The sequence below is a fragment of the Rhinopithecus bieti genome, unplaced genomic scaffold (genome assembly GCF_001698545.2).
Source record: "Rhinopithecus bieti isolate Rb0 unplaced genomic scaffold, ASM169854v2 scaffold_3714, whole genome shotgun sequence".
NCBI lineage: Eukaryota > Metazoa > Chordata > Mammalia > Primates > Cercopithecidae > Rhinopithecus > Rhinopithecus bieti.
Window position 1 is genome coordinate 123,291 of NW_016804161.1, and position 12,429 is coordinate 135,719.

The 12,429-nt window shown below is 41.4% G+C and overlaps 1 protein-coding gene across 2 annotated transcripts in view; it reads right to left on the reverse strand.

The window, feature by feature from the left end:
- Positions 1 to 10,518, reverse strand: part of ARR3 (arrestin 3) — a 19,423-nt gene extending 8,905 nt beyond the window's left edge. The window contains exons 1-5 of one of the 2 annotated variants that reach the window (XM_017867044.1): positions 10,367 to 10,518; positions 6,588 to 6,625; positions 6,291 to 6,321; positions 6,080 to 6,140; positions 5,838 to 5,882 (exon numbers count right to left, since the gene is read on the reverse strand). In XM_017867044.1, the coding sequence (XP_017722533.1) occupies positions 5,838 to 5,882; positions 6,080 to 6,140; positions 6,291 to 6,321; positions 6,588 to 6,625; positions 10,367 to 10,414 (223 nt within the window). In that variant the 5' untranslated portion in view covers positions 10,415 to 10,518. Of the gene's footprint in view, positions 1 to 5,837; positions 5,883 to 6,079; positions 6,141 to 6,290; positions 6,322 to 6,587; positions 6,626 to 7,612; positions 7,681 to 10,366 lie in introns of those variants that run through there. The other variant, XM_017867042.1, reaches the window with a different exon arrangement.
- Positions 10,519 to 12,429: the final 1,911 nt, after the last annotated feature.

Genomic DNA, 12,429 nt, shown 5'->3' on the forward strand with positions numbered 1-12,429 from the left:
AAAAAAAAAAAAAAAAAAAAAAAAAAAGATCGAAGGCTATGGGCACAAAAAAAAAAATTATTAATACATTTGACTGCAGTAAGATTTACGTTAAAAGTCTTTATAAACAAAGTCTTCTTTATGTTCAAAGTCTTTACAAACAAAGAAAAAATGGAAAGCCTGGGAGAAAATCTTTGCAACACATATAACACACTGAAGTTTAGCGTCCAAAATATGTAAGGACTCCCACATGTCAACAATAATAATGTACCAGTATAAAAGTGTGCAAAGAATGTGAAAAGGCCCTTGCAGAAGTGTGCAAAGAATGTGAAGGAATGGCCAATAACACATGAAAACATATTTAGTCTCATTAGTAATCAGATAAACGCAAATTAAAACCACAATGAGATAAGCTTTCACACACATCAGATTGTCAAAAAATGTTAAATCTGACAACACTACGTGTTAATGAAGATGTGGAGCATAAGGAGTTCTTACATACTGCTGGTGGGAGTATTAATGCAATCAATTTGGAAAACTATTTGGGATTATCCAGTAAAATTAAATCTGCTCGTAGTGTATGACCTAATAAGTTGACTTTAAAGGAGATTTTGTTCATGTTTACAAAGAGATACATATGATAATGACCATCGCATCAATGTGTGTCAGAACATAAAACTGGAGATAATCTAAAAATCTATCAACAGGAGAATTGGTAAAAAATGTATGGTATATTCACATAATGGAATACTAAACCAAGGTTGAAATAAATGAACTAGAACTTCAAAGAATGCCCTATGGTTTGTATGTGGCCTCTCCATAATTCAGGAGTTGAAACTTGATGGCCATTGTGATGGTATTAAGATGGCCATTAAGAGGTGATTAGATCATGGGGCTTCTTTGTTCATAAATTCCTTTATGAACGGAATTAAGACCCTTATAAAGGAGACCTTTTGCCCTCCCACCTTCCACCATGTAAGGACACAATGTTTCTCCCCTCTGGAGGATGCAGCAATAAGGCACCATCTTGGAAGCAGAGAGCAGCCGTCATCAGACAACAGAACCTGCTAGAGCCTTGATCTTGGACTTCCTAGCTTTCAGAATTGTGAGAAAATAAATTTCTGTTCTTTATAAATTACCTGGTCTCAGGTATTTTGCTGTAGCAGCACAAACAGACTAAGACCTGTGTCAACATGGTTAAATCTCAAAATCTATTGAACAGGGCTGGGCGCGGTAGCTCACACCTGTAATCCCAGCAATTTGGGAGGCCTAGGTGGGGAGATCGCTTGAGAACAGGAGATCAAGACCAGCCTGACCAACATGGTGAAAACCCATCTCTACTAAAACACAAAAATTAGCCGGTCATGGTGGCATACACCTGTAATTCCAGCTACTTAGGAGGCTGAGGCAGGAGAATCGCTTGAACCCGGGAGGCAGAGGTTGCAGTGAGCTGAGATTGCACCACTGCCCTCCAGCAGGGGTGACAGAGTGAGACTCTGTCCCCCCCCAAAAAAAAAAAAGCTACTGAACAAAATATCTAGCTGCAGAATGATAGGTACAGTCTGTTACCGGTTATATAAAGTTTAAAAGCATGTAGGACAATATCAAAGTTGATCATAGACACATAAATATGGAGTAGAAGTATGGAGCCATCAAGAGAATAATAACCACCAAATTCAGGATAGTCGTTATCTGGGGAGGGAGGAGAGAAAGAGGAGAAGCAGTGAGTAGGGAGGGAGGAAGGCAAACTGGATCAGGGAAGGACACACAGGAGGCTTTAGTTTGTTTCTGTTATTCTTTTTAAAGCTTGGTGATGAGTACAGGGTATTCATTACATAATTCTCTATGCCTGAAATATTTTATCATGAAAAAGAGAAACAATAATATTTAGGGTCAGAATACCTGGACCTGAATAGGACTTGCACAAATCTCTTGATTTCTCTGGGTCTCAGTTATTACACCTGTCAATAATAGGAGTGCTCTAATAACTCTACATATGCTATTTAGACCTTGAAACAACCCTCTGAAGTATTATTATCTCCACTTTACAGGCAAAGAAAGTGAGCTCGGAGCTGTTAAGCAATGGTTCAGAATTTCAACCCAGGCCTGTCTGACTCCAAAGCTCAGGCTCATAGGTGCTCAACTTAACTCATAGGATGGTTGTGAGGAGTTGATGTATTAGAAATCCCTTTGGAGGCTGGGCACAGTGGCTCACACCTGTAATCCCAGCACTTTGGGAGGCTGAGGCGGGCGGATAGCCTGAGGTCAGGAGTTTGAGTCCAGGCTGGCCCACATGGTGAAACCCTGTCTTTACTAAAAACACAAAAATTAACCGGGCGTGGTGGTGGCCACCTGTAATCCCAGCTACTCGGGAGGCTGAGGCAGGAGAATCGCTTGAACCTGGGAGGTGGAGGTTGCTGTGGGCTGACAGCACACACTGCACTCCAGCCTGGGCAACAGAGTGAGTCTCCGTCTCAAAAAAAAAAAAAAAGGAATCCCTTTGGAAACTTCAAAATAATTATAGATGTGGATGAAGATGATGATGATACTGACAGAAATGGAAGAGTTATGACTGAACTCATACTTTGTAACTGGTATCTAAGATTTGAAAGAAATCAAGTGAGAGGCAGATAGAAAGCATCTGAAATGTGTTAATGGAATGTAGAATGGAGTAGAGAGGGATACCTGTCCAAGTACAGGGTGACAGAGGTTGAGGCAAGGAAAGATATACAACAGTAATGTGTAACCTTACTTCTATCAGGGGTTCTGACCCAAAGAAAAAAAAACTACCAACAGCAGCACTTGAGTAGAAAGCAACTTATTTTGGTATTTTTAAGAACTCAAAACATCAAACACCGGATTATTTGCTTTTAAAATTGAGAACGAGGAAAATGAACCTATATTCAAAAGATACAGCAAAGCCTGAAAGTATTGATAATATCAGTGTTTATAAGGACTGGGGCAATATGGGAAGCCTCATGCACTGCAGGAGTGAGATTTAATTGGTATAAGCCTTTTAGAGGGCAATTTGACAATGGGTATAGAAAGCTTTAAACATGTGTGAATGCCTTTTGGCCGTTAATTCCTCTTCTAGGCATTTAACCTAAAGAAATAATTGAACAAGTATGAAAAAGATGTGCATTGCAGGGCATCGTGGTATCCCCATACAATATAGTACTAGGCAACTTAAAAAGTTATAGATTTGTATATATTGACACAGGTTTAAAAGATTATAAAATATTATTAGCATTTTATATAGCATTTTAGTGAAAATTTTGATGTTTGCACAGAAAATATGAATAAGATCAAAAGATAAGTGATTAAAGATGGTAAGGTTACACAGTCTCTCCTTCATCTATGTTTTCTAATTTTTCTACAATGGAGAGAAACCTAATAATTTTCAAAAGACAACAAATAGATTCACCTTTGTTCTCAATTATGGCCAATTATAGTGTGAGAAAGGAAAGAGAAAGAAAGGAAAATAAGGCACAAAGGAAAGGAAAAGACAGAAAGGAAAAGGAGAGGAAAAGAGGTGGCTGGTAGGAGGCAGGGTGAGAGAAGAAATGAAAAAGATGAGGAATGAGACAGAAAAAAAGGTCAGGATGGGTGAGGCAGAAGGGGATCTAGTAGCACCTGAGGTAAGGATGTTAATCAGATGACTTGTTCTTTGAATTGCTTTCTGTTCCTTTGTTCGGAGGGCAGCAGACTAAGACATTAACTGCATCATGCAACTCCTACCCCCAACTGAAGCTCTAATTGGCTCTCTAGCAGTTTAGAATTGTCCTTTTTTTGCATGCTAGGAAATAGCTTGTTTTTATTTTCTTTTAAAGTGAGTATCTATTCTAAAGTTATTAATGTATAGTTGTGTTTATTCTACAAAATATATGTTAATTGTCTGAGCATCAGAAAATACAAACAAAAAGACAAATCAAAGCTCCACCATAATATATCATGTTCCACAGATAACTACTGTTAATATCTGTTATGTGTGCTTCTCAACTTTGTCTGTTGCTAGAATTGAACACAAGGCCACCTTAGGTATTTTTTACTTTTCTCTCATTGCCTTTTGAAGTTAAACTTTGTATTTTGAGATCATTGTAGAGTCACATGCAGTTGTAAGAAATTATACAGAGAGAGATTCTAGATATATTTTTGTTAAACAACAATTTGTTCACACTATCACATATACTGCCCTATCACTGGCCTTTATCACTCCACAGTATAGATTAAGCATATTTTACATCCACAAATGTACCTTGATAAAAAACACATTAGAAAATGTGATGCAAACAAGACAGTCTTCATAGAGGTAACAAACCATGTTGAAAAACTAAGAATAAACAAGAAATATGCACAACTTAAATGAAAAGTAATATAAAACTCTACTAAGGGGACATTAAAAAAGATTAGAATAAAAGGAAAAACTCATTCTCTTCCTGGAACAACATATATTTTTAACTAAAGATTTCTTTCAGGCCGGGCGCCGGGGCGCAAGCCTGTAATCCCAGCACTTTGGGAGGCCGAGACGGGCAGATCACGAGGTCAGGAGATCGAGACCATCCTGGCGAACACGGTGAAACCCCGTCTCTACTAAAAATACAAAAACTAGCCGGGCGAGGTGGCGGGCGCCTGTAGTCCCAGCTACTCGAGAGGCTGAGGCAGGAGAATGGCGTAAACCCAGGAGGCGGAGCTTGCAGTGAGCTGAGATCAGGTCACTGCACTCCAGCCTGGGCGACAGAGGGAGACTCCATCTCAAAAAAAAAAAAAAAAAAAAAAGATTTCTTTCCAGAGCTTGTGAAGATTTTGTAGAAATGTGAAAAAATGATTTAGGTTTTAGAAATATAGAATACTTGGGAACCTTAAACAAGTTGGTTAATTTGTGAGTCTATCCCAAAGTTCCTCTGATATTTAAAACCAACTTGATTGCTTATTCACACTGCTTAATCTGAGAGATTTAGGCTACTTTATTCTCCAATATCTAACGGTTACATCTGAACTAGTACTCATCAACCCATTCAGCACCTTTTTCAAATCAACCCCAATTTTCAGTCTAGTTGGATCACAGTGGGGTTAATCCACAGTGAGAATTAAAAGGAAAAAAAACAGCAACAACAACAAAAACAAATCAGCATAATCTTGATCTGTAGTACTGCTGCCAGAGTAATGTTTCTTATGGTTACTTCCTGTGGTTGTTGTTTTGGTTTTTGTTTGGGAATTTTTTCTTGAATAAAAGGTCAGTCCGTTTCCCTACACAAAAAAGGAGATGGAAACACGTATACCAGAGGTTGCAAAATGGCAGCCTGAAGGTCACATCTAGCCAACAGAAAAAAAAAGTTTATAATCTATCCAGGCTTCTAAAGTCTTTTAGTGAGTTGCCAACATTTGAAAATCAGGAAATGTGCATTAAAATATGGATTTCTGACTTATTGGATCATTCGATAGGCAGTCTAAGATTTAGATCAATAGCCAAGCAGGGGCACCACCAGTAATAATAGAGAAAATCCGAAATTCTGAAAGAAGCTATTTTAATTTCAGCACGAGTGTAAGTTTTGTGCAATTTTGAAAAATAAAATTTAATTTATGCTTTAGATATTTACTTTGAATATGATTTGGGTAAGGGGGCGCCATAATCTTTTCACACTTTGGGCCTCTAAAAGTCTTATTTTGAGCTTCATTTACAGTTCCTCGTTAACAATTATAAAATTTGGCCACACTGGGCTGGAATTCCCAGTTGTCAGCCTCCACCAGAGAAGGCATTCACAGTTCCTGCCACTTTCTGGTTTTCTTATACTCTGATGCAATCCGCTCATCGGGTTACCTGTCTGAAACACACAAAGACCGACAAGGATTTCACTTACACTTTCGACCTTTTAAGTACTCAGGATCAACCAGGACTACACCATCTGTGGAGAGAAGGACAGACAGCACTTTGGTCAGGAAAAACTCTCAAGACTATGAAATAGAAGATGATCCCTGAAATGGTTCTTCCCATTCTTCCCTTTAATTTGCCTCCTTTTCTGCACAGTCTCTCCTGGACTTTCTTTTACTCCCTAGTTTCCATTCCTCTTTCCCCAGGCTTCCCCTTTTTGGACTCACTGACCAATGGGTTCCACCATGTCCACATGGTCCACGAAGTCGCGTTTCCCCAGGTAGATGGAGAGCTGTTGTGGAACAACTTCCCATGTTATTCTCACAATCATTTTTGAATGGATTCCCCTGAAGCCCCCAACACAGACCCCTGAGACCTTGAAGGATGTACCCACCTATCCCTTTTGCCCTCTCATTTGCCCAGCTGGGCCAGGTTCTCTCACCTTCCCATTGGAGCTGGTCTTCTTAAACACCCTATGGGGAGAAAACCAGAAAGAGGATGGAGAGGGGGGTTGGAAGTGCAGGGAAGAGGAAATAAGGGAAGTGGGGAGAAAAAAATATTCTTAGGATTAGGAGAAGAGGCTCCAGGAGCATAGGATGGGGCAAAGGTAGAGATAATTGGGATAGAATCCAAGGACACAAGTTAGGGAGAGATTGGAAATCCCCCTACCCCAAAGGGAAATACTTGGATTGGGGTAGGGAGCAATTCACAGGTTCAAAAGATTAGAAGGAGTTCTTACTTGGACATGTTGGCTATATAGTTGATGTTGAGCCTTTTCTGGGAAAAGGGAAAGAAGAAAGGCTCAATCATTTCATTTCTATTCTTCTCACCCCACTCCAGCATACCATCCATATACACCTAGTGTGATGTAACCTTTCTTCCTTAGACAGACACCTCACCCACATCAAGTACCTCCTATTCTCCCTTCTGCCAAGGGTACTTCTTCAGCCATATTCTTGCCCATCTTGGGCAAGAGGGGAAAAAAAGCTTTCCTATTTTGTACAAATCATTGACTAACCATACTATCTATTCTCCAGAAAGGGCCAAACTTCCTAGAATGGCTGGGGAACTCTTGAGAGCCCTCAGAGAGAAGGAACTTTTCTGGAAAGAGTCTGGACAGAGATTTCCATCCAGAAAAGTTTGAGAAAAATGTGTTTCTTGGTCTGTATGAGGCTAGACATCCCCTGGCACACACTAGGTGCCAAGACATGTTTGTGGGATACATGAATGAATGAATGAATGAATGAATGAATGAATGAACAAATGAATGGATTCTGTCTCCTTCTGCTCCTGCAATGGATCCTGAGCCTGAGTTCACCTCATGATGGCCTTGACTGTCAACAAAGAATGGAGAAAAGTGTGAGAGAGAAGGGGTTGGTGCCTTCATACTCTCAGTTTTTGGTGACAGAAGTCTCTTTGGAGGTTGAAAGTCCTCCTTGAACCAACTCATCCCTCTCATTGCCTTCCCTAGATTTTCCCATTCTTATCCCCGTCCAGGTCCCCAGGGGCTAGGCCTTTGGGTGGGAATCCTTAGAGAGAGGGAGGTGTCTCTCTAGGGCTTCCCTTTGATGTTTACTGAGCCTGGCCCAGGGGGTGAGCTTAGGGGAGCTTCCAGAGGTCTTTGGAGGGTCTCTAGGTCTGAATGTCTATAGGCTATGTCAGGAAGGGTGTCCCTCAACTGCTGCCTGATATATTAAGGGGATGCTAAGAGCAAGGGATATAGGGTTTAGTATGGGCTAGAAGTCAAGGGCTTTGGAATATTACCTGGGGAGAGAGATGAAGTTCACATCAGTCTCCAGCTCTGGTTGCTATGCCTGCCTCCCCAGCCTCTTATACCCACAGTCCTCTGAGTGTTTTGATTGGTGGGGGTCATCAGAAAAGAATAGGGTTCTTGGGGGGGCATGAAACACTGCTATAAATAGTTCAGGTGCCAAGAGTTTGGAAAGCAGATTAGTGCCTAAAAGATTAGTGGCTAAAAGATTAGCAGGCTATTGCTGCTGGGACAGAGTGAGGGTAGGAGGTTGATTCTGATGATGTTAAAGGCAGGGGAGTTTGAGAAGGGTAACTTCAGGATTTTGGCCTTATGAGGCCTTGAACCTGAGAACTGGGATCAAAGTGGAGTTGGAGGTCTTAAAGGTGAAGCATGGTGGGGGATTGAAATGGGAGGGCTCAAAGTATAGGCCTTTGTGTTTTTGAAAGGAATACCTTGTGTCACACTCCAATCTTTATATCAGCAACTCCAGGCCACACAAAAGCCAAGGGTATGGGAAAGAGTACCTCTTCCCCAAGCCGCCCACCACTTGGGACATTGGACTCTTGAAGCTGATGTTTAGAAACCCCGATTATCCCAGCTTATGTGCACAGCAGGAGTCAATCTCCTGTAGATAGTGGGGCAGGAGTGGTGCAGGGGAGCTGAGTGCATTGAGCTGTGTGTGCACATGTCTGTGAGCCTTGAACTTCTCTTCTCGTTGGAGAGGAAGGTAATATAAGATTCCCAGCCCGGGGACAGGTTCTTCTGGCAGGACATGCATGTCGAGGGAATAGGCGGCTGACATCTTATCACCCCTACCTAGGGTAAACCTCCTCACCCCAGCTCTTGACTCTGTCCAATCCCTGAAACTAAGTCCATGCTGTAAGCAGCTTCTCTTGCCTCGTATGACCGCTCATGGAATTAGAGATATTTCTGTCTCTGCAGCTGCCAGGACCCCCACAACAGCAACAACAAAGTAATCTTCCTTTCTTGACTGTCCTTCCCACAGGGCCTAGGCTCAGGCTTCACGGGCATAGAAAATATAGAGACAGAACCTACAAGCTCTGGGGTTTCAGGACTCTGCCCTCCTTCACCTCCCCTTACAGCAGTCTAGACATTAGTACTTATCTATAAACGTAGCCCTCAACCCCAACCCCCACAATGCGGTGTCCATTCCTCAGAGGATGGCTATGGCTATGACTCAGAGGGCTGGGCAGGGCCTTCCCTAACTCCTACCCGTCACTGAGGGCCCTGGACAGCTGTCCCATATTCTCTTTGCACAGTTCACGGTGTCAGACCCTGCCATTCCTAGCCAATATGCATCTCAGGGCCTGGTTGTTTAGTTACTATAACTCTCTCCTTCTCAGGGACTTTCAGATAGTGTGAGAAGCCCAGATTCTGCAGGTACCACAGTGGGATAGGAACTGATCCTGCACATACAGGAAAGATTTGTATACATGCCAAGGTTGGTGTCTGCGAGGAAGGTGAAAAGTCAGAATGCATCTACTTTTCATTCCAGACATGGCAATATTCAATGGCAGGAGAGGAAGGCCTCTCTTCTTGTATGCTTATTTTTATCATTCAGGAAACCTTTCCCAGAATCTCTAGAATGACTAGTGGTCAGCCTATTTTTGTCTTTAGACCCACACTTGAGGCTCCTACCTCCCTTTTAGGTACTCAATCCCACTTTTCTTCTCTTTCTACTCAGATCCATGGACCTCTCAATAGGAAGACAGTAGATCTGCTAGGTCTTTAATTCATTATTATGATGGAATGTAAATCATTACTCTTTTCCAGAAGTTTGTGCATTTCTTGACTGAGGTAAAATTCACAAATCTTAACTGCAGCTCAATGAATTTTTACCTACTGTGGCAAGCTGAATTATGCCCCCCAAAAATGTCAGGTCTTAGTCCCGGGAACCGATGAATGTTACCTTATATGAAAAAGAGACTTTGCAAATGTGAATAAATTAAGGATCTCGAAATGGGGAGATTATTCTGGATTATCCAGGTGGGCCCTAATGTGATCACTAGTCTCTTTATGAGAGAGGGGCAGAGAGAGTTTTGACTCTGAAATAGGAGGCAATATGAGGCCTGAAGCAAGATGCTAGGCTGCTGGCTTTGAAGATGGAGGAAGGGGCCATGAGCCAAGGAATGCAAGCAATACAACTCTAGAAGCTGGAAAAGACAAAGAAATCGATTCTCCCCTAAAGTCTCTCACAGCCACAAGATGGCTGTTCCTGCTCAGGTATGGCCCTGCTGAAACCTTGATTTTGGCCCACTGAAACTGATTTTAGACTTCTGACCTCCAGAACTGTAAGAGAAGAACTGTGTATTGTTTCAAGTTACCAAGTCTGTGGTAATTTGTTATAGCAGCCATAGGAAACTAATACACCTGTGTAAACGTACATATAACCATCACCCAGGTTAAGATATAGAACATTTGCATTCCCCCAGAAAATTTATTTGTGCCTCTTTCCAGTTAGTAGCTTCCCAAAGAGAACTGTCACCAGTTTCACTTTGACCTGGAATACTTGCATTTTACAAGGATGCAACAGTAAGAAAGCAAAGGAATGCATATCTAATGGAGTTTCTGGCCCCTATAATACATTGGTGGAGGAAATATTTTTAGGTCCTTACCCACCCTCATTCTGTACACCTGGATGATATCCCCAACCAGACCTTCCAGTTAGAAAATGATGATCAGATCTCTGCATAAGGAAGGAGTGGGTTATTCAGTAAAAGGTTGTAGCAGATAGAATTGCTTACCAACTCAATAGTCATCTCCCTCTTCCTCCTTGTGGAAAGAATCCCCATTTTTAAGGTATTTCACCCTCCTCCGCTTGGGTCTGTGCTCCTGTATGCCACTCATGGTCATTTTATCTCCCTTGCCAGTGATCAGCTTAGTTATAGGCATGGTGAAATTCAGGCCACTGTGATGTGAGAGGAGGTATGCTGGAGAGATTCTGGGAAAGGTTTCTTGAATGATAAAAATAAGCATACAGGAAGAGGCCTTCCTCTTTTACCATTGAATATTGCCATGTCTGGAAACAATGCCTGACCGGCAATAGCCACCCTGTGACCATGAAAGTTGCTAAATAACATGCCAAGGTTTCAAATCAGAGAGATGGAAAGAATCAGGATTTTTTAATGACATTGTTGAACTGCTGAATTAATCAGCTCCAAAGCCACCCACTACTGAACTTATATGCAAGATAATATATTTCCTTTTTTAAAAACAGTCATCTAAGTTGGGATTTTCTGTTACTGCAACTGAAAACATAGCAAAAGATTCAAGTGGGATGTGGATGAGGCATTAGCTCAGTGGGGGAGGATGGAACGGAGATAGATGGATTAAATCGCAGAAACAGATTTCCTGTGCTGTCCTAGGCACTGAATGAACTAGTGCTGGTCTCCACTCTAAGGTTGTTAACAGCCTTGCTGGAGATAAAGTTGGATGTGTAGAAAGACAAAAAGGGCACACTACAGATGATACATATGAACGAAGCTAACTTGGGTACAACTATGTGGAGCCAGTCATTTCCCCATGATTTTATTAGTAAGTTTAGACATCCAGGGCTTCAGATCACTACTCCTTTCCGTCAAGGTTGAGTGACTATCTTGTTCCACTTACTTTCAGCAAGTAATTCTGTTTGTTCACTTCATAAAGAAAATTCAGCCAATTGGAGTGGACCTCACACCTTCCAAATACACCTATACTTTAATTCTCAATAACGACAATGAGGGCACTCTACTGGGTTCCTTACATGCATTGCTTCATTGTATTCTCACAACAAGCTAGGTGCTAGCATCCTCATTCTACATATGAGGAAATGGAAGTTCAGAAAGACTTATCCATAGTCACAGCTGGCAGGCAATGGAGCCAGAGTTCAACCCTAGGTCTGTCTGACTCCAAGCCTGCATTTTTCCCACTGTATCACTTACCTTCCCTCCCTCATTTTCTTCCCTCTCCCTCCCTTCCTACCTTTATCCCTCCTTTCCCTCCTCCCTCCCTCCCTCCTTCCCTCCTTCTCTTCCTTCCTTCCTTCCTTCCTTCCTTCCTTCCTTCCTTTCCTCCTAACTCAGAGAAAGATATTAGAAATCATGCCTCTTCTCCGTTTCCTTCTTAAAGCTCCAAGGAAACGAAAATCTTGCAAAGAAACTGTCATCAAGACAATTATGAATATTAGATGTGAAGGGCCAGGAGGGAGAGGACTGGAACAAACTGGAGGAGTAGGGCAATGGAAGGGTGTCAGCAATAATGGTATTTGTACATCTTATTTATCTCTGTCATGGGAAAAATAGTAAACTTTTCCTGCATACTAAATTCCAGACGTCAATGAGATACCCAAGTGTGTGTGTCCTGTAGCAAACAACATATATAGGGCTTAGATTATAGATGTGGGAACCATTCAATTCAACAAATTGTAATTAAGTTATTCATTCAACAACTATTGAACACTTACTATGTGCAAGGTACTTGTTTTCTTAACTCTGAATTGGAAGGCATTTTTATGGGGAGAGCAGAGAATATAATTTGAAAGAAAATATCTAGAACGTATGTTATAATAACTTCACCTGGAAGGCTATGGGAAAGACAGAGGTACAATGAGGTACATGTTTTCAAGGAGCTCTGGTTCTGGTATGGGGGTGGGAGGATCAGGAGGAGATGGCCAAAAACACAAATGAGTATAATTCTAGGCTGCCTGTGGTATGTGCCATCTCTGTAGAAATGAAATGTGATAAAAGTGTGAGAGAAGGAGAGATGCATTTTTTTTTTATTTTTTATTTTTTATTTTTATTTTTATTTATTTTTTTTTTTTTTAGGCGGA